At 32.7% G+C, this 27,264-nt stretch overlaps 3 protein-coding genes and 2 pseudogenes across 4 annotated transcripts; 2 read left to right on the top strand and 3 right to left on the bottom strand.

The window, feature by feature from the left end:
- Positions 1–3,795: 3,795 nt before the first annotated feature.
- On the top strand, positions 3,796–5,278 carry LOC148194002 (3-ketoacyl-CoA synthase 4 pseudogene; annotated as a pseudogene).
- Positions 5,279–12,186: 6,908 nt separating this feature from the next.
- On the bottom strand, positions 12,187–13,119 carry LOC124825255 (protein TRANSPARENT TESTA GLABRA 1 pseudogene; annotated as a pseudogene).
- Positions 13,120–14,767: 1,648 nt separating this feature from the next.
- Positions 14,768–18,009, top strand: LOC124825251 (core-2/I-branching beta-1,6-N-acetylglucosaminyltransferase family protein). Of its 2 annotated transcripts, none has more exons than XM_047297838.2 (2): positions 14,768–15,969; positions 17,724–18,009. In XM_047297838.2, the coding sequence occupies exon 1, from the start codon at positions 14,986–14,988 to the stop codon at positions 15,961–15,963; it is 978 nt and encodes a 325-aa protein (XP_047153794.1). In that variant the 5' UTR covers positions 14,768–14,985; the 3' UTR covers positions 15,964–15,969; positions 17,724–18,009. The 2 variants fall into 2 exon arrangements, with proteins under 2 accessions (XP_047153794.1, XP_047153792.1); XM_047297836.2 differs by having other exon boundaries at positions 14,773–15,972.
- A 3,909-nt stretch (positions 18,010–21,918) lies between these two features.
- Positions 21,919–22,772, bottom strand: LOC148194003 (uncharacterized). Its single transcript, XM_088097086.1, has 4 exons — positions 22,683–22,772; positions 22,484–22,610; positions 22,127–22,405; positions 21,919–22,035 (listed from the first exon to the last, which is right to left on the bottom strand). Exons 3-4 carry the CDS (start codon positions 22,403–22,405, stop codon positions 21,919–21,921), a joined length of 396 nt encoding a protein of 131 aa, XP_087953212.1. The 5' UTR covers positions 22,484–22,610; positions 22,683–22,772.
- Positions 22,773–23,205: 433 nt separating this feature from the next.
- LOC148194004 (uncharacterized) lies at positions 23,206–26,942 on the bottom strand. The gene is made up of 3 exons (XM_088095938.1): positions 24,331–26,942; positions 24,174–24,258; positions 23,206–24,098 (listed from the first exon to the last, which is right to left on the bottom strand). Exons 1-3 carry the CDS (start codon positions 26,940–26,942, stop codon positions 23,301–23,303), a joined length of 3,495 nt encoding a protein of 1,164 aa, XP_087952064.1. The 3' UTR covers positions 23,206–23,300.
- Between the last annotated feature and the right edge of the window lie 322 nt (positions 26,943–27,264).

Below are 27,264 nucleotides of genomic sequence, written 5' to 3' on the forward strand. Positions count from 1 at the left end.
CATACAATCATAAAATTAGAAATTTCAAGGTATTAATAACTTAATATAGTGAAATTAGCTTTACTTACATGATCAACAAACCATAAGACACTAATCAGTGAAATTCCTCCCAACTAGAAGATACTTTATGTGAACAAAGACATTGATTAGTACAAAATGAAAAGTTCTATCAATCCTACAGTCTCGGTTTTTCAATCAGACAAGCAAAGAAAAGGAAATTAAAAAAAAAATAAAAAAACTCTAAAAAAGTGATTCCTATAAATAATGTATTTTAAAATAATAAAACTCGTTCATAATCAAACTATTTATATTTTAATATTAAAACCATCAAGATTATTTTTAAACCACTTCTAAAATGTCAGTTTTGAGGTTTTAATGACATGAAAATTATCATTTAACTAATTTATCTTTATATTTTCCATAGGTGTCTCTTGGATTATAAAATGTGTTTTTTTCACGTTGGATTTTTATGGTATAATTATTTACATATTCCAATTTTAGAACAATAAAAAATTATAATAAACTTAATTACATTAATTTTATTTGAGTTGTGTTAATAATTAAAATAACTAAATATGTGTTTTATATTTAGTAATCGTAATGATGAGTTTATTAAAAAATAAGATTAATATAAAAATAACCTTAAAGAGATACTTTTGTTGTTTACTTTTTACAAATATTTAATGAGTTTTTCAACGTTAATTATACATTAACGTGTTAATTTTTTCCTTAATAAACTTACATGAAAATTACTATTACTTTTACTTAACTATATTAACAATTAATAAAATTTATACGAAATTAGCGAAATTAAAATTAGTATAATATATATATCATATTTAAAAATGTATCAATACTTACATTATTCATCCTACATAGTACATTAAAGAATAACTTAGCATTACTTATAAAAAAAAATTAATAGTGTAAAAATAAATAATGATGGTTTATAAAAAAAATTAGGTTAAAAATGACAGGCTTTTTTTCATGAATAGAATTCTAATGGACCAAACACATTTATGTACAACGAAACAAAACTCAATTGTGATTTATTTACATTACACAAAAGAAAAATAGTTTTTTTAATAAAATCATACATGTATTACTCAAATCATCTATATATATTACATTGATTATATTTCGACTAACTTAACCCTCATTATTAGCGAATCAACATTTAAATACTTACCAAAAAAACTGTTCGTATTTAATACCTATGTGCATTACTTTAAAAGTTAATACATATGAAAAGAATTCATGTTAAAAAGTATCAGTATTTTAAAATAGTTAACTGTAAGTTTTATTAATCAATTATAATTATTTCATTAATTTTACTATTTAAGATTTTTTTTTCACACATTTTACTATCTAGTTTTTAATTTATTTTCTTATAATTTATTAGCATACTAAATATGTATCTTTCAATTGATATTTGCAGTGTATTCTTTAAAAGAAAATTGTTTTTTAAGGTATTAATATATTGTCACTACGGTTTATTTCAATTTAAAGGGTTGAGAATGAGTTTCCTTACTCCACTATTTTGTCCTTCAACATCTTGATTACCAAATAATTTGTAATTGCTCTTGAGTTGTTCAATCTGTCGGAAAAGTATGTTTTATTTCAATGTCAAACTTATATTTATAAACCTCATAATGATCTTCTAATAAAATCAGACCTATTAATTACAAATTAATAGTTGTTATTATTCTCAATCATCAATCAATGACTTTTATTATTCTAATTAATTATCTTAATTATGGTCTAACAGCCAATCGACTGTTAGGTTATTGTGTTTGTCAATCCATAGACCGACCGGGTGGTCTATAACACTTAACTTGTCTATAAAATATATAAAACGCAAAATAATATGATAATAAAATGTTAAAAGGATAAAGTGTTAAAATTCATAAAACAAATATAGTAAATAATAAAATAAAACTAATTGTTATTTTAATCTTTTATACGGATTTAAAGTTCTATATTAACTAGAAATAAAATTAATTTAAAATATATAAATAAATATAAATTTTATTTTACAAATAAATTGTATCAACCTGTTAGGCTTAAAGTGTCACGTCAATACCATATTCTACGTATTTATTTTTTTATGAAAGTTCATTCTTATCTTTTAAAAAAACATTAAATAGATTAAAAATAACATTTACCCATATAATAAAATACATAAAAAAAGGTAATGAACTTTTTTTTTAATTTCTTTGATTTTTACCTTCTTCTTCTAAGTACCAATCAATTCCATTCCATATGAGTCCCACCATGAAGTACTCACCACCAACCTCTTGTGATTGAAAGAAAAGCACTTGTTTTTGTGGTTCCCACTCTCTTTTTTTGCATCTCACTTCTCTGTTCAAACAAACCAAAAATAGACCAAAACAATAGAACACAACCTCACCCTTCTATAAAGAACTCACCCTAATTTATGTCTCTTATACTCTCACTTTTTCTCCTTTCCTTTCTCGTTATTTTATTCATATATCTATACTTATCTGCTTACCCTAGAATAAGGGTGGTCCTCTTCTCCTTTATGCATCATAACACTCATACCTTTCTAAATCAACACTCCTACCCTTTCAATTATTGTCAACTTTTTACTTTTTACATTTAGTTTCTTATGTTTTCAAAAGTTTTACATTCTGAAAACAAGAAGAAGAAAGAGTCTACCTTTAATTTTTATCATTATCGATTAATTTGCAACCGTAATGTTTCGTGCGAGAGGGGTAGAACAGACTTTTAACTCAGTAAAGGAAATAAACTTTTTAATAAAAGAATATAAAAAATGAGTTATTTTCTTTTCTTTAAAGTTAAATTAACGTACATAAAAGTTTAAAATAAAAAATTTAGAAAAACTATATTAATAAAAACTTCTGTGTGTATAGTTAATCTTACATCTAGGATTAAATACCTTGTTTTTTTTAGGTGACATTATTACTCAAAGAGTCTTCTATGTGTGCGTTGTCACGTAGAGTACTAGGAGTACAATTGAGTTCCTCCTCTTCAATCTCTATATTTCTTAGACTATAAAGTTTAATCACATTGTTTAAATATTTGAAAGTAGGTGTTGAATAATGAATTTTGCACGATGAGTTTTGAAAATAAATTTGAGAATGTTAAACTATTGATATTTGCCATGTATTTAATGAATTATAATTTGCATGAGAAATTAATAGTATTATTGTGTTAGATGCTTAAAATTTTAGTTGAGATAAGTTAGAGAATTGTATTTGAGTTGGAGATTGTATTAATTTCAATATAAGAAAATATTTAAATAATGAATAATTTTGATGATAAAACAAAATAAATAATCATCAATTTAGATAAATTTATAAATTAAAAAGTATTGATAAATAAAATAGTTTGTAAATTGGTCATTATAGTGAATTAGTCTTTAAATTTAACTAATAAAGTTTTGACTACCAATGAAATTGGTCTCTAATAGGTATATTACAATAACTAATTTAGAAACCAATTTTTTTATAGTCAAAACTTTATAGTCAGTATTAATGATGAGTTTATTATAATAACTTAGAGACCAATTTAAAAATTATTTTAATTATTAATAATTCTTAATTTTTAAATTGATATCTAATTTGATTATTATAAGGGTTAAATATGTTTTTAGTCCCTAAACTATCAAGTGAATTTATTTTTAGTCCCTCTTTCAAAGTAAACTACAGTTTAGTCCTTCTCCTTAAGAAAACCTTAATTTTTAGTCCTCCAAAAACTAAAAGCGTTAAAAAAAAGCTCAGGTGATAACACCTTTCCTTCCTAACTGTTGCCATGTGTGATAACACCTTGGGATCCACCCTCAACATCATGACCCGTCCCACCTCCATCTACCTCCTCGACTTCTCCTACTACTGTCCCCCAAATCACATCACTGTCCACTCCAACAAGTTCATCCACCACTCCACTTTTATTGGCGACTTCGTCCCATCCTCCCTCGATTTCCAATGCAAGATTCTCCTCCGCTCTGGCCTCGGCGAGGAAACCTACCGTCAGGGAAGAGGCCGAGCAGGTCATGTTCGGCGCCCTCGACAACATCTTCGCCAACACTCGCGTCAAACCCAAGGACATCAGAATCCTCATCGTCAACCCCACACCCTCCCTTTCCGCCATGATCGTCAACAAGTACAAGCTATATGGCAATGTCAAAAGCTTCAACCTTGGCGGCGTGGGCTGCAGCACCGACGTCATCGTCATCGATCTCGCTAAAGACATGTTTCAGGTTCATCGCAATACTTATGATGTCGTCATCAGCACCGAGAACATCACTCATAATTGGTACTCCAAGAACAACAAGGCCATGTTGATACCCAATTGCCTCTTCTGCGTCGGTGGGACCGTCATTCTCCTCTCCAACAAAAGCTCTGATAAAAGGCGAGCCAAATACAGCTTTTGCACGTGGTGAGGACTCACAAAGGGGCGGATGACAAGGCCTTCCGGTGCGTGTACCAGAAACAAGACAATGCCGAAAAAACCGATAATATAAGTATAATATGCTCTCGGTTTTGATATGTAAAACGAGAAATTTACCCATTTCCAGTGAAGTCAAACCGGAAAGAACTGATTCTTGCATTCTCTAGAGCAACTGCAAGATTTGTCATGATAAAGTTTTCCTAGAGGTAGAAAAAAATAACTAAACAATGACAGAAATTGAATCAAGGCTTTCATATTATGGAATCAAATGTCATATTAATTTCTAATATCATTTGCATCATAATAGAAAAAAATTGTGAGTTCATAATTTACAAATCAGGAAAAGTAACCTTCGAAGCTCGACCCCCATGGCATAGGAGAACAATCTCTTCGGTTTCAGATTCATGTAAGATGCCCACTAGATAGAGTGATCGTGAATATTTCCATTCCATTGCATGTTATTTCTTTTGGTATGTGAAGGCTAATACTTGGCTTAAAATTAGCTCAAATAACGGACCTTTATCAGATTTTTCCTAGTTAGTGATGATTTGTTGCCCTTTTAATTTCTAATAATGAATTGATAATCTTAGAGAGTTGGTGTAAATCTAGAAAGAATTTTCTTCAAATAGTAACCTACCTTGGTTGATCTCATCAACAACTCTAAATGGGCAGGAGGCCGAGTTTCACGGTGGCGGAGATGAAGGACTTCAAGATCCGGCTCCAGGGGACGGCCATGGGAAGGAAGGGGCGACTCGTGATCATGGTAGAGGTGTTCGAGGTGGCGCCGGAGGTGGCTGTGGTGGAGTCAAAGGGAGAGAGAGGGAGAGGAGCTGGGAAAGATTGACTAGTGTCAGAAAAGAAAAATGACGTGGCACAACACCGTTAGCCACCTCAGCTGATTTTTAACGCTGTTGGTTTTGGAGGATGAAAAATCATGGTTTCCTTAAGGAAAATGACCAAAATGTAGCTTAGTTTAAAAGAGTAACTAAAAACAAATTCGCTTGATAGTCTAGAGACTAAAAACATATTTAACCCTTATTATAATAATAATTTATTTTTTGTTATGTGTTTTTCAATTCAAATAAGTGTGTCATTGTGGACACATAGAATGACATAAAATAAACAATTTTTTTAATTTACAAAAAATATGTTTTCTGTAACATCCCAAAAATACAGTCTAAAACTATATAAGAGAATAATCACACTAAATAATATTATAGATCAGTCTTAGATAATATAGAAGTAAGCTTGTGGCGAACGGCCTTACAGAAGAGTTAAAAACTTAAACTGTACAAGTTAAGCTATTCTGACTGAACGGTTTACAAAAGCCTATACCGAACGGTCATACAAAATCAAAGGAAAAGGTGATCGAACGATCACCTTACTATCAACATAAACTACTGACCGAACGGTTCTACGGTTCGGTCTTAACTTCTACCTCTACTAAGTTTTCTTTTTCCAGCGCCTCTTCCAACAGCTCGTCTCCTTCTGCTCACATCCACATGGATGATCATTGCAACAGAAAGACAACCGAACGTACAAAAAAGACAAGACAGAGAGACATAAGGTAAGCTTATGTAATTTAATTCATGTATAAACAACATATATATTTCACACAATCAAAACCAAACAAGATAATTCATCACTCGTTCAAACCAATCCTAGTACTAGACTGACTGTCCGGACTGTATGAAATCTGTGTAGCTACGACGTTCGTGCACCCGGGTGATGTAGTAACTGGGATACCCTCAACAGCTGCCACTCGAGGTTAGTCCTATCTGTCCAAATTAACCATAAGGACTAGGACCTCCTGCCGCTCCCACACATGACTTACCCTCCTCTACGTGAGGACGAGTAATCACGAAATATCAGGATGAATCGTCAACTTAGCATGTCCACATTCATACTTTACCAAATCCAATATACATTCATGAGTCATTCCTCCCCGGAACGCTCGTCCATAATCCAAAACATTTCATCCATATCATATTCTCTTCATCTTTCATTAATAATCATCTCAATTAAACCATTCGTTCAAAGATAACTAAGGATACCAAATACCGACCGTTAAACTTTAACCTTTAACTAGATCGAACACTTGGAGTGTGACCGAGAGATCTCCCTTTCTATAACAAACTAAGGTCGGGAGGGTTACTATCAGGTTGAGAAAGAAATCGAGTGCAATAGATATCGCAAGGAACGAATGGAACGAAAACGTTAATTACAAAGTGATCTCTAAGTTATTATAATAAATTCATCATTAATATTGACTGTAAAGTTTTGACTATAAAAAAATTGGTTTCTAAATTAGTTATTGTAACATACCTATTTAGAGACTAATTAGAGATCAATTTCAGTGGTAGTCAAAATTTTATTAGTTAATTTTAGAGACTAATTCATTGTAATAACCAATTTAGAAACTATTTTATTTATCAATACTTTTTAATTTATAAATTTATCTAAATTGATGATTATTTATTTTGTTTTGTCATCAAAATATGAGATGAAAGAAAATGGTACGGAATTATCGTCAGGTAAGCCCATTTGTATGAATTGCAAATTTTGAAAAAATTCCGACAAGGAAAGTTGAAAGGGTGGTATTCACATTTTCATATTCAATTTTAATGAATACGAATTTTTTGTCTTATCTTTTTTTTAGCTAATAACGGTATACATTTGTATTTGTGCTCGTATCATTGTTTTTTTAATATCAAATAATGGTATATATTTTAAATTAAAGTATTAAATAAAATTTTATGAAACCAAAACATATATTAAACATTAATTAAAGTTGACACAATTTAAAAATATTTTTAAAAAATTACAAAAGAAAAATAAATATTCAAATTTATAAATATTTTTCTCTCATCCTTTAATTTCCAATGAAATATATTTTTATATACACTAATAAAAATTATAATACATTACTTGAATGATTGAAAGCACCCAAAAAATAAATATTAAACTAATAATAATTAGAATTTATTTTAAAATAATTCATGATAATGATATTAAATTATTATATTATAATAATTGATTTTGTTTTATACAATTGTAGTTCTAAAATTACACTTATGACAATAAGTTAAAAAATAAAATAATTATATAAAAAATATCAAAAGATTAATCTATATGATAAAAATATTAAAAAGAAATAAAAATAATCAAATGTGTGTTTTAGAAACTATTTGATACATTATTGAACAAAATTGCATAAAGAAAAACTAATATATAATTAAGGGTATGATAAGATAAAAAATATCTTAAAGATCTAAGAAAGTTAAATTGTTGAAAGATAATGAAAATTGTTTTAGGAAAACAAAAATAGTTATTCAAATAAAACAAAAAATAAGATTAAGAAAATTAAAAAGATAATTTTTTTATATAACATATTAAATAAAAGGGTTTATGAAACTAAACACTTAAATTGAGAGTTAAGTATTCTTACGTGAAAAAAAGAAAAAATAAAAAAATATTTAAAAGGGTAGAAATATTTAAATATGAGACATAAAAGATATTTAGTTTACCTATATCATTTTAACATAAGTGCACAAAAGTTCTGATAAGAGATAAAATATCTTGGACATGTAAATTGATTTCCCGGTGAGCAAAACAATTATAATAGGAAAACAAAGTGTAGCTAAAAGAAATAGAATTATAAAACTAAAGATTAAGAATAATAAAAATAATATATATATATATATATATATATATATATATGTATAAATATATATAACTTAATAACTATGAGAATTTTAGTAATTTAAACGGAATGGAGATGAGGACGGGATGAGTATTTTGGTATGTATGTGGTAGATATGTACATACTCATCCTCATACCCAATTGAAAAAATAGAGTATTACCCATACTCATATCGAGTCAATGCGAAGATTTTCCGTCTAAATAGGACGAGTTCGAACAATACACACAAGAACAAATTTATTATCAATTCTAGTTGGGACAACTTCATGATGGACTCCCACATTTATCATGTTGCATCTAATTTCAACAAATGGTTAAAAAATGTGGAGTTGAAGAAATAGTTAATAAACATGGTACCTATATTAATTACTTTGCAATTTGCATATATCATAAACACTATTACATGTTTAGCTAATTCTAATTATTACATTGTCACAAATTATAAAATGAAACAACCCACATTTCAACCAAAGTTATTCATTATGAGAGTCAAATTTCAACAAGTGACTTCTTCTTAGACCAGCTACCATTGGAAAAGTGGACCCAGACAACAAATCTAGTCAAATATGTGGACTTCATTTAGAAGGAAGCAAGATCATTATCAATTTATGCTCTTGTTAAGATAATTTTCGAAAGAACCAAAACATGGTTTGTGGAACGAAAGACAAAGACTAAATGCATGTTACAAGTTAATCACCAATATCTAGAGGATATTTATGCTTTATTAAGGAAAAATGAACAATAATCAACCATGTGCCGTGTCTCGTGATATAATCGACATAATTCAGTGTTTGATGTTAAGGAGATTGTCACTCCTCAATTTGGATACACCCCAATGTCATATATCGTCAAGTTAAATGAATGGTGGTGTGATTGCGGAAAGTTTCAAGCTCTTCGCTTATCTTTCCCTCATGTAATGGATGTTTGCTCGTACTTTTATTTATAGTTGATGACATTTGTAGACCTTGACTATAGTCTTCATAATATTTTCAAGGTTTATGAGGTGCAATTTCATCTTATTCAAAATGAATATTATTGGTTTACTTATACAAGTGCAAATTTAATTTCTTACACCAAGCATGCAACGCTATTCAAAATGAATATTATTGGTTTACTTATACAAGTGCAAATTTAATTTCTTACACCCTGCTTGCAACGCAAAGAATCGAGAAGACCAACTACAAGTCATATCCACAATGAAATGGACCAATCAATTCCAAACAATCCAAATAAATGTTCCTATTGTAAAAGTATTGATCATAACAAAAGCAACTATCCAGGACTAAAATTTTATTTTGTGTAACTCCCACCATTGCGTTACATCAACTTTGTTTACTTTAGTTTTAATATATGTTATTTTTTCTTTACCAAGGATGTTATTAAATGTATTTCTTATTTTCTAAAACTATTTTTTTCCTTCTCTTCTATTATCTTTTATTTAACAAATATTTAACTTTTATTCAATGTATTTAGTACTAAAAATATTAAAACAAAAAGAATAAGCATTAACAAAAAAAAAGTCATACAAATCTTTACGACTTCAACACATATCACATTATACAAATATCGTGCTAAACTCGGACAACTTTAATTCCATATAAAGTCATGCCTATATGACACGATTTTATTTTTGTCCAAAATTGCAATTAGTTTAACTAAACTAGTGTGTGATTGCGACAACTTCACCAAATATACTAAAGTCTAAAAAAAATGGCATAACTTCTTGTCATTCTAAATAAAATTGTGTTATCTTCACACGACTTCTTTATAATGAAGTCATCATCTTTTTACGACTAACTCTTATTATAAATGTTTTTTACATTTTTTATTACGATTTTAAATTACACTACAATGGTAAAAAAAAATCCATAATTATGTGATTATAATATGACTTTTGAATTATAAATTCATCAAAGACAATTTAAATTAATGATCAAAATCATGTAGATCGATGTATAAAGTAAAAAATAAAAAGTGATGAAAGTTATTGAATGTAATTTTGTGAAACTAACATAAAAAAACAATCCTAACATGATGTTGGTTGCTAATTGAGAATAAATGTGTGGCTTTGATTGATGCCCTTATACCTTACTCAAGTGTGAAATTTCTTTATGCCTTTGTTGAGGTAAAAAAATGTATTTGATACATGAATGGGTTGTATAAGTTCTGCCTATTCAAACTTTTGAGATTTCATATTTGAACATTTTCCAACAATATTATTTTATCATATGCTTTGTTGTGTGAATAATAGCGTGTTCACATGTAAATAACTAATACTAAAAGTTTAGGACAATTATAAAAGCTAACATAAAAGTATTTATTATAAATATTTTTGTATTTTTTATAAGTTAAAATATGTGTTTTTTTATAAGTAGTATCTGAAATTAATGGTATGGATTAAATATGTTTTCAACGTTTTAATTTTTATACAAAATTCATCTTTCATTTGTTTAAAAGTTTGATATATTTTAGTTTCTAAAATTTAAAAATAAATGAATATATATTTTTTAATTTAATTAAATTTTTTTAATATATTAAATATGTATCATGTTAGTGTTTAAGTTAGTTGATTCCTTTTCACTTTAATGTTAACTAAAAAAACATGTTTGACACGTAGAAAATATAAAATAATTAGATTAAAACTATATCTATTTATTTCAAAATTTGAAAACCAAAATATATTAAAATTAAAAAACAATAAATTTCATGTGAAAATTGAAAAACTAAAATCATAATACGCATTTATAATCTCTTAATGAACATGAAACTTGACTAATGGTCGGTATAATACCGTTAGGAGGTTATAGATGTAATTATCACTTTTTATTTTAAAGCTAATTTAACTGCTCTATACAATCTTATGAAATAAATGACTTGATACTTTTTTCGGAACTATTTGATTGTTTTATTTATTCCAGAGACACATTAAATTATATATTCCAAATTTTAAGTTTATCGTCTTTAATTTTTTTGTCGTAAATTTAACCCATCATGTTTAATCACGTAACCTTCCTCAATCAATTATCATGATGTTTAATATTTGATAAAACACGAACACGAAAAAACAGATAAATCAAAATATTGAACATCAAACTAGCAGGTAAACCAAAATTACGTAATTAAAGTAATAAACAAACTAAACAAAAAAATTAAAAAAAGGTAATTATCTTGAAGCATATAATGAAATTATGTAAACCTTTTTATCCTTTCATAAAAAATAAAATCCCACTTTGTTGTTGTGTGGATTCCTCCAAAAACATATTTTGGTGTTGTAACACATGTAGCACTTCAATATCATCATCATAGACACACTTGTCCTTCTCTTTCCTTTAATCTTATCACCATTAACACTTCTTTTTCATACCACTCTATTAGGATTTCCTAAATTCATTATAAATCACAAACAACTCTTCTTATTAGCTTTCACTTTCTTCTAAATACCCTATTACCTAAATTAAAAAGGAGACCCTCCAAATTACAATATTCGTTTTTTTAATTTCAACTTTAGAGTTTAAAATGGTATTCACTACTTTATTTTTGTTAATTATATCTTTGTTTTTATTTAATATTTAACTAGTTTATATTTACCATCAAATAGAAATTTAAAATAATCAAAACTTGATTAAGTTTTAAATTCATTGATAAATTTTAGTATTTTTAGTTGAGTTATTATTATATTTTTTGTGTGTATTAAATTGTTATATTTTTTTTACTGAGTTTTGTCATTTATTTATTTTTAACTCGACGAAACAAGTTTTATCTTGTTTTCTCATTTAGTTTACTCATGTGATAAAATTCATGAGAGCGAATTATTTTGTTATTATTAAAAAGGCTTAATATCATTGTTGGTCTCAATTTTTGTCAGTTTTGTTCGAAATGATCCTAATTTTTTTAAAATGTTAAATGTAGTTCTAGTAATTTGTGTTCAATTTAGTTCTTTTTGCAAACACCATTTAAATTGTTAACGACCAAATGTCCAACGGTGCAATCAGTGAATGATATGTAATTTATTAGCTGACCTAGACACTTTAAGCCATAGTGAGGTGGATTTATGTTTTGTTTAAAATGTATTTCTGATATTTAATGAAACTCATCAATCTCCCTCTTTCCCCTGTAAGAGCCTGAGTATCACCCCTATGTGTGGAGCTATGAGGAGCCCAAGCAATGGCATTCACACTCCCACGATGCCTCTTTAATTTCGCCACAGGAGTAGTGAGGGATTTAATATCCAATATCACAACTTTATTACTATCCAACAAATTGGTAGCCATGTACCTGAGATCCTGCTTAATCCAAGCCAAACAAAGCAAAGGGGTATCAGGATGGGGGATTTCATAGACAATGGTGGAGTGTTCTCTGTTACACAAATCGAAGATTCGTGTACGGAGCCGTCAGCGGACGCGAAGGCGAACACTCTTGCCTCGCCCCAAGCGATGTCGTAGACCTCCTTGTCGTGGGCGATGAGTTGTGTCTTGACGACGGTGCGCTCAATGTCCTAGATGGTGCAGGTGGTGTCGATGCTGAAGGTGCCGATGCAGTTGTGATCGATGTCGTTCCAGTCGAAGGAGGTGGGGAAGGATAGAACTTGTTGGTCTTACTGTTGTTGAAGAGGGAGAAGGGCTCGATGGAGTTTTCACGGACGTCCCAAAGGCAGAGATAGTCGCCAGAGGTGGCTAGAAGGTCGGTGGAGGAAGAGGGAGAAGGTCGGTGGAGGAAGAGGGAGAAGGTTTGCGAGGATGGAACATTAGCTTGGTTAGAGGGTAAGGGTGATCGAAGGAGATGGAAGGGTGTGGGGAGATTGAGAGGGTTTTAGGGTGGAAGGATAAGATGTGGACGCGGTTGGTGTATTCTTCAGTGAAGCTTCCAAGGGCAAGACGTTGGGGGTGGGAGGGTGAGAAAGCCATGGCGTAAATTGGGTATGGTGATTCATAGGTGACGGAGTTCTCCGATCGCAAGAGAGAATCTTGGGTGGAATTGTCCATTTTGTTTGGAAGAGAATTGGACTTGGGATTAATGATATTGTTTGATGTTTTTAATGATTGGGATTTGAGGTTTGTGGTGTTTGGTTTTTGATGGTGTTGGAGGAAGGTGAACTGAAATGGTAGATAAGAGTGGAGCAGAAGAGATCGGAGAATTGGGGTTTGGTGAGTACAGGGAAGAGAGGGAGAGTGATGAGTTTCATTAAATATCATAAATACATTTTTAGAAAAACATAAATTTACCTCGGTATGCCTCATTATGCCTTAAAGTGTCCACCTCAGCCAATAAATTACATCTCATTCAATGATTGCACTGTTGGACAAACGATATTTGCAAAACTGATTAAACTGAACACAAATTACTATCTTTATTACTACATTGAATATTTTAAAAAAATTAGAACTATTTCGAACAAAACTGATAAAAATTAGAAGAAACATTAGTATTAAGCCTATTAAAAATGAACAAAACTCATCTCCTTTATTACTAGAAATCTCATTGTGAGTTTGGTTTAGTACGTATTTATTTTTTTTTTGAAAATTTTCGAAGAATGACTTTAAAGGAAAAGCGAAGTGAGAATGAAATTATTTGAAATAAGAAAAAAATGATTAAACTTAATAAATTTGAGATGAAAGTTTATAAAAATTAATGATGTAATGAATTTAATAAATTAAAAGAATATTTTAATTGATAAATTGATCGGTTATTATTAATATTATTTATATTATTATTATTAATACTGGTATTATTATTCATATTATTATTGTAATTAATGTTATTATAATCTGTATTAATTGTTATTATTTAATTATTATTATTTTAAAAATAATAATTTATATTTTATCATTTTAGTCATGTTATATTATTTTATTATAAAAATATAATAAAAACTAATTATATAAAAACATATATATATATATATATATATATATATATATACACTTTATTTTTTTATACATCTTCTCATCAGTGCAAACAAAGTCTAAAATAAACTGTCTCGTTTTATGTGTTTTATTACATTAAAAGTTGAAGCTCATTGTAAATCTGTATTTGTTATATTTCTATTGCTGAAAAAAATATATAATAATAATAAAAATAAGAAAGTTAAACATCATAGAAAAATTTATAATTTTATTATCTTAAAATTTTTAATTAAAAATAATATTAATATCTTATATGTAGTTTTGATTCATATCTAATTATTATTGTCTTTTTATAACCCTAGATGAGAAACTCATCACTCATTACTTATTTATCATCAACGATATTAATATTGTTATAAAACATATTTTTAACAACAAAAGTTACTTATGGTTTTACACAATATTTCATCCCGTTAACTATATGACCTTTTACACTTATAAATAAATACAATCAAACATGATCAACATACAATATAACAATTACATTACTTAACTAATAAAAAAGTAAATATTGAGGAACTCAATTAAGACTATACATTTTTTAAATACTCAGCATAGTAATAAAATTTAATTAAAAATTAAGTAAAAATAGTTTAATAGTAAAATATTAAGTCTAGTTAAAGTTAAAATATTTAATAGATTTATATAAAAAATGTAAACTATAAGAACTATTGATGAATAGCAAAACACTATTGCCCACATAAATAATTTAACATTAAAGGGAGTGGTTACACAATCATATTATTGTAATAATAAAGAAATTTTCTTTAAAAATGGTTGAAAAGGGAAATGAAAATCAGAGGCTTTTGACTATGGGAAGAAAAAAGTAAAGAAGTGTTAGAAAGAAGAGAGGAGAAGTGAAGTGAAGAAGAAAGAGAAAATGAAAAACGAAAGCTTTGTTTTTTCTCAGACACTCTAACGCTCTTCTTCTCTTATCTTTCACCAATGTTGACATCTCCATTCTTGCTCTCTCTCACCCTCTTACTCTCCCTTCCTCTCCTCCTCCTCCTCTCCCCTCACCTCCTCTTCTCACCACCCGACGCCGACGACCTCGCCCTCTTCCGCCGCGCCGCCGCCCCACACACCACCTCCCACCTCTCCTCCACCCCCAAAATCGCCTTCCTCTTCCTCACCAACTCCAACCTCACCTTCTCCCCTCTCTGGGAAACCTTCTTTTCACACTCCCACACCCACCTCTTCAACATCTACATCCACGCCCACCCCCCAATCCAACCGCCCGGCGGCCCCTTCCCCCGCTCCCGCTTCATCCCTTCAAAACCCACCTCCCGTGCCTCCCCATCTCTCATCGCCGCCGCCCGCCGCCTCATCGCCGCCGCACTCCTCCACGACCCCCTCAACCTCTACTTCGCCCTCCTCTCCCAGCACTGCATCCCCCTCCACTCCCTCCCCTTCACCCACAACTACCTCTTCAAAAACCCCACCTTTCCCCACCGCAGCTTCATCGAGATCCTCTCCCACGACCCCAACCTCGAAGCGCGCTACGACGCGCGTCCTCCCATGCTCCCCGAAGTCCCCTTCTCCTCCTTCCGCGTCGGCTCCCAGTTCTTCATCCTCACCCGCCGCCACGCGCGCATCGTCGTCCGTGATCGCCGCCTCTGGAACAAGTTCCGCCTCCCCTGCCTCACCCCAGAACCCTGCTACCCCGAAGAACATTATTTCCCCACTCTCCTCTCCATGGAGGATCCGAATGGCTCTACCGGGTTCACCCTCACCCGGGTCAACTGGACCGGCTCCTGGGACGGCCACCCCCATACCTACACCGCGCCGGAGATCTCGCCGGAACTTATCCACCGCCTCAGGCGCTCCAACTCCAGCTATGTTTACCTCTTCGCCAGGAAGTTTGCGCCGGAGTGCCTCCAACCGTTGATGGAAATAGCCCATGACGTCATTTTCCGGGATTGAAAGCAGGTGGTAAGTTAGTGCGAACTTTCCGGTTTCTGCTTCTACTACTGCTACTGAGCACTCTGTGCCGACGTCACTCTTTCTTTTTCTAGAAAAAAAAAATCGTATTTTGTAGAATAAAAGATAAAGAGTAAATAAATATTCGTCCTTATTTGGTGTCCAGAAAAACAAAAATGAAAATGTATTATATTAGACAACCTATTTTGTTGAGTTAGAACTAGATTCATGTTTTAAAGTAGAAGAATCTTTTAATTAATTTAGAATATTTATACAAAAAGGGTAATAGAAATATTGGTCAGTGTTTGTTATGGTGATGTCGCTTTCGAACTTTAGGGGATTCGGTTTTCGGTGTTTTATTATTTTTATCTTTGGACATTTTTGTGAGAGGAAAAGTCAGGGGGCATCTACCTTCTAGTGGGATGAAGTGTGAAATGATAATTAGGATATTGAAATTCAGACCACTAATTTATTTGGGCCACAGTGTTTATTACTGGATTTTCTTTTGATGGGGATAGCTGAATTTAACAGTCATGTGAAATACTATAAACTCTTATTCTTAGTACAATAATAATGAATAATATTACATGAATTGATGAAGAAAGTAATCTATATTAAACAGTTGTTTATTTGCTTTGAAGTGATGTGACCACTTATTCTCTTGTTTTTTGCTTTTGGTGTTTGTTGCTTGATATGGGTCAGGAAAAACCTTATTTTAATTTGCCAAGGGTTATGAGTTGTGATTAAAAAAGTGATTTTGTTGTGATTGAGATGTTAGATTAGTGATTGGGGTAGGTATGAGCATTTGTTTTATTGCCAAGTTAGAAGAGAAAAAGACACTTAAGAGACTCTAACATCAGCAAATATCTGATTAGGAAGATGCACTCTGATGTTCAACAACACTTGTATGTTGTGTGATTAGGTCCTTCTCTTCATAACGTAATGTTTCTTTCAGTTTGTTTGAACACTACCCAGGTTGTCTGATAGTGACATAGGTCTCAACATGATATGATGATAAGAGAACCAACCCTACATAAACATTTTTCTAGTATCATACAAGTCTATTTCTCCCCTAGTTATTCCTGCCTCATATGATTACTAGATCTTAGAACAGCTATGCACAGATCTAGTGAGAACAAATTAGACCAGTTTCACCAATTAAAAATTCTGAACAAAATTCAGTTATTTTACATTACCACTCATTTAATCAAGGACGACCACACAACTGCAATCATGATGCTTCTTGACCATACCCTCTTTCTTATTTTTATTTAATTACAAATATTAACTCTTAATCTAAAAAAAGTACACAAAATTCACAGAAGAAAGATCATGTACATAAAGTCTTAAAGTTAATGGATCTATGTTTTCTGCGATACAATCTGTAGGAACCCTTTTATTGGTACTTTGACTTCATCTTTTACCTCTAATATTCTCTGATCCTCTGATGAGTTGAAAGAGATCTTAGCAATTCTTGAGTTATCCAATGGGTAATCTTTGAAGGGTCCTACATACAGTTACAAGATATGGCCAAATCTTTGAGTACTGATCACTAGCAGCAAGTTGCAGCATCTTTTGTATAATAATACTGCCAAACGGTTGAAATTCTGTACTGAGGTCACGTGGTTGAGAATGTGAACTTGATTACATTACATCCAACCGTAAGAAAACTATGGCAGTGATTGATATAATATACATGTGTGCATATATGTGGCAATGGACTTTTATTCTCACGTGAATTTGAGTTGTATATATGTTTTCAGGGCATCTTTGGGAAGAGAAAGGCTTGTGTTGATGATGTTGAATGCAAATGTGTGTACAGAAGATCTGATTTCTTTAATTGTAAATGTTGTTTGTGAACGGACTAGGGACATAGAGAGAGGCAAAATGGTCTCCAAAGGAGGCCACATGGTAGAATGTTGAGAACTGTATTGTTAAAAGTTGAAAGTTTGTAAGATTGATCTATAGATTATCTATTCTGTGCTGTGCTTGCCAAATTTTGAGTGCAACACAGAGATAACAGTCAATAGTAATTGTTTTCTTTTTTCAGTTCTTTAGAAACGAAGTGTATAATGTTTTTACCCATCCGCAAAGATTGCCTTTATAAAATAATAAGTGGATTAAAATTCTGAACTCTTGAAAGTTAAAAATGTATGATGAATAAAAGATATATTAAAGTATATCAATATTATTTTCTTAGTAAATATTATGCCGGTACTTTTAATTATACAAAATATAACAGAGGATTATAATAGTAATAAAAGAAATAGAATATACATGTCTGAGCATATTTCAATAAAAGATTCTCAATGGTACATTGCATTGTTGGTAGTGTTGTTGTAGGTCACTCCAAATTTGTTTAGTTGAAAGGGAGTTCAAAAACCATGAAACATTGATGTTCTCATTCTGAAGCCGAATAGAATGTGTAATGAATCTAATAATAGGTTCATTTTAGCATAAGTATGACATCTTATGAAACATTTTATCAAAGAAAATGTAGAAAACCTTTGTGCTGATTGAAGAAAATCTAATCTTATATCCTAACATGATTCAGAAAAACTATGAAGAAAACCAAAATGTAGAAAACCTTAATTTGTTAGTCCTTATCAAATTCCCAGAAAATAGATCTTGTTCTATATCTAATTTCTTTATCTATTTTTCTTTCCAATTTTCGCAATATCTTTCATGTGTCTTAATGGAGAAAATATATTTTTAAAATTTCTCATATAATAAATAAATAGTAGAATTAAGTGATAACTTCACATTTGAAACGCAATATTTCTATTAAAGAGAGAGAATCGAACAATTGAAAGGCAGATAAATTCCACTAGTAAAAGTTAATTGGAATGAAGTCCTTAGACATGGAACTCAAAAGAATAAACATGAGAATTTTGCCATCATTTATTTTAGTCAATAAATTTTTTTGAAATAACTTTACTAAATATATTGAAAAGGATATACGATTATTTCATAAATATGTTTAAAATGATAGGTAAAGTTTGATAAATAATAAAACTCTATATGAATTATAAAATTAAAAGGAAAAAAAAGTCCATAAATTATAAAATTATATAAGTCTATATGAATTATAGATTATACGTTTTCATTCCTTTTTAATATATTTAGTTTGTAAGCTTTTACAAATTAAATAATACGTTTTCATTTTTATCCCCACCCAATAATGAGTATAGTCATATTTATGTTCGTATCCATTTCTTACTTTTTATTATTAATTAAATAATTTTTATAAAAATTCATAACAAATGAAAGGTGATATTATCAAATAGTTAGTATAAAAAATATGTATTCTTATTTTTTTAATATCCAATATTTAGAAAAAATATAATTATATACATTTTAAATTAGAGTATTATATGAACCAAAATATTTATTAAATTTGTAAATATTAATGGAACAAAGTTGATAAAATTAAAAAATATTTTTAAAAGATTATAAAAAACAATTACCAAAGTTTAAAAATATTTTAAATATTGTTTACTTTCTTTCAGTGTTTCGGTTGAATTGGTTCGATGGTCAATCGTCTTTCTTTGCTCTGCTCTTTTTTGATTGTCCAATGCTCTCCGAAAACGTAATCCACTCTCCGATGGGTGATTTGACCTGCAGAAGACACTCTGACGCTCAAATCAGATATGTTTCATAAAGAGGTCTATATTTTATTATAATAGATTAAGATAAAAAAGGATAGAAAAGAATAGAAAAGAATATCTTTACCTGGACATTGACCCTATATTTATATTTATAGGGTTTATGACAATCAAGCTCATTAATTCATATTAGATATGGCAATAATGTCTTATATTCATATTTCATACGACAATCAAACCATGAATATTTAATAATATACCTGTCAATCACCCATAAATACCGTATATTTTTCACTGATATGATCAACAAGTGTATTAATTGGTCATTAACAACATTCATCTTACCTGACTCACAATCATTGAATTAGCGGTCGGTGTAAATGTCCTCTCCTAAAACAGTCGGCTACCCATGTATAGTACATTCACTAAATTCTACTAAAATCTTTTTTTACATATTAATAAAGATTATAATATACCATTTGAACGAAACCGCATAAAAGAACAAAAGTTAAACTCGTTGAAATTTCACATACATATTTCATTTTTCAAAATTTTAATTTATGTTAGATAATAATAAACAAGTTTCGTGACAATAATATTAAGTTATTATATTATAATAAATAAAATGTATTTATACAATTACAGTAATAAAATTATATTTATGATAACAAGTTATAAAAATTAATTATATAAAAAAACATTAAGATAATACTCTATGTGATAAACATAAACAACAAATAAAAATATTAAAAAAAATTAAAATATCAAATATGTGTCTTAGAAATAATTTGATACACCATTCAACAAAATGATACAAAGGAAAATAAATGCATAATTAGAGAATGATGAGATGAAAATTATCGTGAAAATTTAAGATAAAATTTTACATGTCAAACTAGTTCAACTGTTAAGAGATGATGATAATTGTTTTAATGATACCCAATGTTAAGTTTTTTTACATGACTTATTAAATGAAAGGTTTATGTAATTGAATACTTGAAATTGAGAGTCAAATATTTTATATGAACACTACAAAAAAGTAGGGCATTACCGAAGGCCAGAAACCCTCGGAAAATGCCAAAAGCCGTCGATAATGGACGTTTACCGAAGGCCTATCGACGGCCAAAAATCCTTCGGTAAATCCCTTGTCGCTAACCATTACCGAGGGCTTCTGACCTTCGGTAATTACCGAGGGTCAGAAGCCTTCGGTAATTACCGAAGGGCGAAAGCCCTCGGTAATTACCGAAGGGCGAAAGCCTTCGGTAATTACCGAAGGGCGAAAGCCTTCGGTAATTTCCGAAGGGCAGAAGCCCTCGGTAATGAGCATTCGAGGGTATTTACCGAAGGGCGGGAGCCTTCGGTAATGGCCAGACGAGGGCATTTACCGAAGGGCAAAAGCCTTCGGTAAAATGCAGAGCAGGTTTTAGAGAAATGGTCTTCCCTCTGCAACCCAGACCTGTATAACAAATTTAATTTACAAACAGACCTGCATAACAATTTTCAAACACATACAAACATGCATAATGTGCATCTCAAAGATCCAATCAATGATCAATATCCAAGGCACATCAAATAATCCACAGGACATCCATTAATGTAAAAATAATGTATTTATAGTTCAAACATAAAACAATGTAACACAAGGATGTTGTAACATCCAAAGTCTGTAAGTACATCTAACATTGAAATGATATCAACTCAAAATGTTCTAATATCCAAAAGTTTGTCTAACAAGTAATGAGAAAATGAAACCTAATAATGTACATAACTATCATCAGAATGATTTTCATCATCCTGCTCCTCTATTGATGGCTGGACTGGTGTGGGTTGGACTGATGAGGGTTGGACTGATGAGGGTTGGACTGAAGTGGGCTGCTGAGTGGCAGCAGGTGATGAGGACGGTCGTGATTGGGTGGGAGGGATATTTTGTACGTCCTGTGAGGTTTGAGGCAAGACAGTCATGACCAGGGCCTTAAAATTTGAAAACTCTGCTCTGAGATCAGTGAGCTCCTGGTCACGTTGATGGAGTTCCTGCCTGAGTTGAAGAACCTCGTCAGGAGTACTGGTGGAAGAAGAAGGCTGGTGCTTCAGAGTACCTCCTCTGGATGCTGTATAGTTTGCAGCAAGCTGTCCCGCACCATACACTCGTCCCTTTTTCTTCCCACCAACGGTGTCGATCCAGCACTGCGTCCTACGGATGTCATCATCTGCATTACTGGCATCATCCGGTGTAGGAGCTGACTCATGTTCAGATCTAACCTGTGAAAGTCTCGTAGAAAAGTCTTCCTGTTGAAACATTAAAAGCAATGTCAGAGAACGATAGTATAACAGAAATAAAAAATTAGTAATAGTGTTATTTGCTTACATGAGTCTTTCGAGATCTTTCATCAACAAATTCATTAGTTCCCTTCCGAACATGAGTCTGTGCAAAGACCTCATCAACATGGACCGCCCGTCCTAGAGCCTGTGCCTGTAACATAATTAAGAATTACAAGCGTACATATGAAATACAATATACATAACTTGTGTATGAAAGAAAAAGTTATGTAATGAGATTATACCATACGAATGGCATGCTCATGAATGGTGATCGACCCACCAGTATGCAGGGTGCCACCCCTTTCAGACGCTCTGTTCCGCTGGGCTTTGGCACACTTATTGCGGAACTCTACTGTATTCCAATGGGCCAGTAAAGAGTTCCAAATGTGCTCACCCAGCCAGTTAGGGCGCTGTGCTGCATTCCGGGCATCCCTAAACATCTCTGACAGCCGATGAGATGCTTTCATGTGGAAATTTCTGTGTATCTGAGTTTCATGTTCAGGTTTCCACTGCACCTTCATCTGTAACATTAAAGAGAACAAACATTGATTACAGAACATACTAAAATATTCCCAACATTAGTGTAATAGATTGCTCACCTGAAAGCGCTGCCAGAATGGCTTCCTGTCGTCCTTAGGTATTGCTCCCCAAGTAGGCCATGGAGTTAAAAACTGTTGCTTTATTGAACGTGTGATGGCCTGGGAAGCAACCCTAGATGGAATAAACCTGCATAAGAAAGCTCATTTCAATTACAATATGGTTTAAACATCAAATGATATCAACAGATTATAAACTTACCCTTTACCATAGGGCTCAATCCATGGTCGATCATGGAGGGGCGGGTCAAGATCTTCACCATCACCACTTGAATCTGGATCACCAAGTGGTGTGACGGTCTCAGAAGGAGGTACAGAAGATGAGGAAGGTATAGAAGTAGGGTCAGAGAGAGGAGTGGGGGTAATAACAATAGGGGGAGGAGTGGGGGTGGCAATAATAGGAGGAGGAAGAGGGTCTGTGGCAGGGGTTGTAGAAGGGTGTGCTGCAGGAGGAGGAGGAGTGGGGTCTACTGCTGGTGTAGGAGTCTGTATAATAGGGGTAGGAGGAGGCCCCACAGATGATGAACTACCGGGAGCAGGGGTAGGTAGTCTAGCAGGCACCCTAAGTACATACTTTGGTGTCTGCCGTTGCCTCTTTGTAGGCCTTGCTACCCCTTTTCCTTTATCAGGACGCTCTGAACCTTGTCCTGTCATTACTGCATTGAAATGGTTACAAACAAAGCGAATAAATATAAATAAATAAAGAAGGATGAATTGTTTTCAAAGTCAATGTACAAGTAATTGCATACAACTTCAAGATGGTATTTTAGATAATGGTAATGAAATGATAGTCCAATTTGCTACAATAGATGTTCAACATTCAATCATCGTCATCATGATCATCATCTTCATCTTCATCTTCATCATCGTCTTCTTCTTCTTGTTCTTCTTCTTCATCGTCATCATCATCATCATCATCTTCTTCTTCTTCTTCTTCATTTGCTTCTTCTTCTTCTTCTTCTTCTTCTTCTTCTTCCTCTTGTTCTTCATCACCTTGTACTGTTGCTTCTAATTCATCTCCATCACCATCAGGGTCGACCAATGCGGTTATACGTTCAACTTCGATAATTTCTTGTGGTTGTGACATTTGGTCAAGTTGGTAGGCTACATCTTCCTCAACTTCATTTGAGTCTATGCGACCTCTAGGCTTCGTTTGTATTGCTACGGCCCAACCACGCTTGTCAATATTGCGAAATGGTGGATATGACACATAATAAACCTGTCTCACATTAGATGGTAGAATGAAAGGATCAAAAGGCCCATATCTTAATCTCTGGTTCAGTTCGACAATATTAAAGCGTGGATCGACTCTAGTACCAGCTCTAGAAGGATCAAACCATTCACAATAGAAGAGTACCACTCTGTTTGGAGAAGTAGTGCTGTTGTACTCTAACTCATATATTTTATGAATGATGCCGTAGAAATCATCATAAGACCCCTCTGTTAGGCCCTTGACATACACGCCACAATTTGATGTTTTCTTTCCTTTAGACCATTCATGTGTATGGAATTTGTAACCATTGATGAAGTAAGTGTGCCATTCTTTGACACATCTCATTGGCCAATTGGAGAGATGTCTTAACTCTTGAACCGTGGGAGTTAATGCCTGATTAAAAACCTACAAAGGTAGTAACAAAATTTTAAAAGCAATGGTCAAATTTACCTTGCTCTAAACGTACGAAAAACTACGGACCTGATTTCTAAACCAATGCGGAAACTCTGAGTGTATTCTAGCAGAAGTGTTTCCTTCTGCGACTTGCTCAGCCACAACAAATGAGCTGGTACAAATGAAATTCATTAGTGTATAACAATTAAACCGTTTGATAGATTAGAGATGGATGATGACATACTCAAGGTACGGCTTTACTTCACTGCAATTGATCAAGACATGGACATGAGCAGAGTTGAATTCAGCATCAGTTAACCAGTGAGTGAATTCTTTCCCTGCGTGACGGCCTGTTTGTCGAAAAACTGATAATGCACCTTCACGTCGTTCAACTTGCCATTGCATTTCATTTCTGACATGAGTGGGGGACAACATGAAGTTCTTGAAATAATGTGAACAAAAATAAGTTGTCTCTCTGTGCAAGTAAGCTGCACAAATTGAGCCTTCCACTCTAGCTTTATTTTTAACTGAGCGTTTGGATTCTCCCATAAACCTTTCAAAGGGATACATCCACCTGTACTGCACGGGTCCCCCAAGCCAAGCTTCATATGCAAGATGTATTGCAATGTGCTCCATTGAATCAAAGAATGCAGGAGGGAATATTCTTTCCAATTTGCAGAGAATAATCGGGATATTTTCATCCATCTTTTTAAGGGAATCTTCCTTTAGTGTCGTGCAACACAAATCTTTAAAGAAGTTACTGATTTCTATCAGTGGATGTAACACGTGTGTTGGCAAACAACTGAACGCAAGAGGGATGAAAGTCTCCATGAATACATGACAATCATGACTCTTCAACCCTTGAATAGTACCGTTCTGAACATTGGCACATCTGGACAAGTTAGAAGCATATCCATCTGGCATTCTAAGCTCCTTGATCCATGCACACACTATTCTTGTCTCGTCTTTTGACATGGTGTAATTTGCTTTTGGTTTAAATAATCGGCCGTTACCTTGTGCCTTCAACTCTAAGTCTTTTCGTCCACAATACAAAGGTAAATCTTTTCTTGCTTTCTCATTATCTTTTGTCTTACCTTTAACATTCATAACTGTGTTGAAGACATTGTCAAAGAAATTTTTTTCTGTGTGCATCACATCGATGTTGTGTCTTAGCAAGTTGTCCTTCCAATAGGGAAGTTCCCAAAATATGCTTCTTTTAGTCCAATTATGCCATTCCCCAAACCCTTCTAGCCTATTCTGACCAGATTCAGTCACTTTTGGATAGTCTTTCACTCTTCTCCACACGTGTGATCCAGTCAACTTTGGCGGGGGCATATCCGTTTCAACTTGTCCTTTTCGAAATGCCTTTTTGTTTCTTCTAAAGGGGTGATCAATGGGCAAGAACCGTCGATGGCAGTCAAACCAACTACTTTTCCGACCATGACTCAATTGGAATGACTTTGTACGTTCCATGCAATGTGGACAAGCTAATCGACCATGTGTGCTCCAACCAGATAACATGCCGTACGCTGGGAAGTCATTAATAGTCCACATCAAGGCTGCCCTCATAAGGAAATTTTGCCTCCTTGAAACGTCATACGTCCAAACACCATTCCATAACTTCTTCAAATCATCAATCAAAGGCTCCAAGTAAACATCAATCAATGATTTGGGATTAGATGGACCTGGTATTATACACGATAAAAACATGTAAGGCTTTGTCATGCACATCTCCGGTGGTAGATTGTATGGGGTAACTATCACGGGCCAACATGAATACGGTGATGCAGACGCCTGAATGTACGGGGTAAACCCATCAGAGCATAGACCAAGTCTGACGTTACGCGGTTCACTAGCAAAGGATGGATGTTTACGATTGAAGTGCTTCCAAGCTTCACCATCAGAAGGATGACGCAAAAGTCCCGGAGTTTTGTTACCATCATGCCATGTCATGTGTTCTGCTGTTTGCATTGAAGTAAACAATCTTTGTAATCTTGGAATTATAGGCAAGTAGAACATGGACTTTAATGGAATTGGTTTTTTTTGCCTCCGTCCAGCATGCATTGTCTGATATCGAGGTGAGCCACAAAACTTGCATTCCACCAACAATGCATCATTTTTGCCACTCTCATTGTCATAGAATAACATACATCCATTAACACAACAATCAATCTTCTTCACATCCAATCCCAACTTTGAAACACATTTTTTGGCTTGGTAATAATTCTTCGGCATCAAATTGTTTGGTGGTGTCAAATCTAACATCAGTTTTGTATAGAAGTCCACTGCTTGAATGGGAACGTTCCAATTAGATTTGCCAGCCATGAGTCTAATGCACACTGACAATTTTGACTCAGATGAACCTTCAAATACAGGTAGATTTGCCTCTGTCAGTAAATTGTAAAACCTCTGCGTCGTTTCATTTGGAGGCTCTTCATCATGAGTATCGTTTGCTTCTGCAGCATGGTGACGAAGAGCATGGTCGACCATCTCTTGCATGTAGGCAAATTGATCTATCTCACATGTATGTACAACAGTATTCGAACCTGATGCAAGCCGTTTTTCAGCTGCAGTGGAGGTCGAAGGAATTTCTTCACCATGAAATGTCCAGACCGTGTAATTAGGCATGAACCCTTTTTGGTAAAGGTGAACTTTGACGACTTCATCTTTCAGAATGCTTGTGCATTCGCACTTGATGCATGGACATCGAATCCCTCCATCAAGGGCATAATATTGATATCGTCGTGCCGTCTCCACGAACTCTTCAACTCCGATGACAAAAGATTCTTTCAAACCTCTCCTTCCACTATAACAACGGTCGTACATCCATCCACGATGGTTGGGATAATGGGCCATGTTCTGTGACAAGCCAAACAAATACAAACTTAGCCAAAACAGCAACACTCCATGTGACATAAGTAATAAAGCAATTACTACTGAAGTCGAACATGGAAGGCAATTTCAACACTATGGTCATAGGCATTCAATAAGGGCATGCAAAGACAAGTCCTCAGTATTGAAATGCATTAAACATCCTAAGGGGTTGTGTATTAAAGTTGGAGGAGACAACTTATTACACCTGAAGTTCTCTTGTCTAGAGTACTTCCACATATTTTGTACGTTCTAAGTGTTTATAGTATTTTGACCCTTCTCATTTCATTGAGAATGTGTGTAGTAC

The sequence above is a fragment of the Vigna umbellata genome, chromosome 8 (genome assembly GCF_029865625.1).
Source record: "Vigna umbellata cultivar VRB3 chromosome 8, Vumbellata_1.0, whole genome shotgun sequence".
Taxonomy (NCBI): domain Eukaryota; kingdom Viridiplantae; phylum Streptophyta; class Magnoliopsida; order Fabales; family Fabaceae; genus Vigna; species Vigna umbellata.

What these genes read in the sequence shown, in the direction of transcription:
- LOC148194004 (XM_088095938.1), bottom strand. Translation starts at nt 26,942, where the DNA reads ATGGCCCATTATCCCAACCATCGTGGATGGATGTACGACCGTTGTTAT. An exon ending in GAAGTAAAGCCGTACCTTGA is followed by an intron (nt 24,259 to 24,330) that starts GTATGTCATCAT and finishes CATTTGTACCAG; the next exon opens with CTCATTTGTTGTGGCTGAGC. An exon ending in CGCATTGGTTTAGAAATCAG is followed by an intron (nt 24,099 to 24,173) that starts GTCCGTAGTTTT and finishes CTACCTTTGTAG; the next exon opens with GTTTTTAATCAGGCATTAAC.
- LOC124825251 (XM_047297838.2), top strand. Translation starts at nt 14,986, where the DNA reads ATGTTGACATCTCCATTCTTGCTCTCTCTCACCCTCTTACTCTCCCTT.
- LOC148194003 (XM_088097086.1), bottom strand. Translation starts at nt 22,405, where the DNA reads ATGAAGGTGCAGTGGAAACCTGAACATGAAACTCAGATACACAGAAAT. An exon ending in ATGAGCATGCCATTCGTATG is followed by an intron (nt 22,036 to 22,126) that starts GTATAATCTCAT and finishes ATTATGTTACAG; the next exon opens with GCACAGGCTCTAGGACGGGC.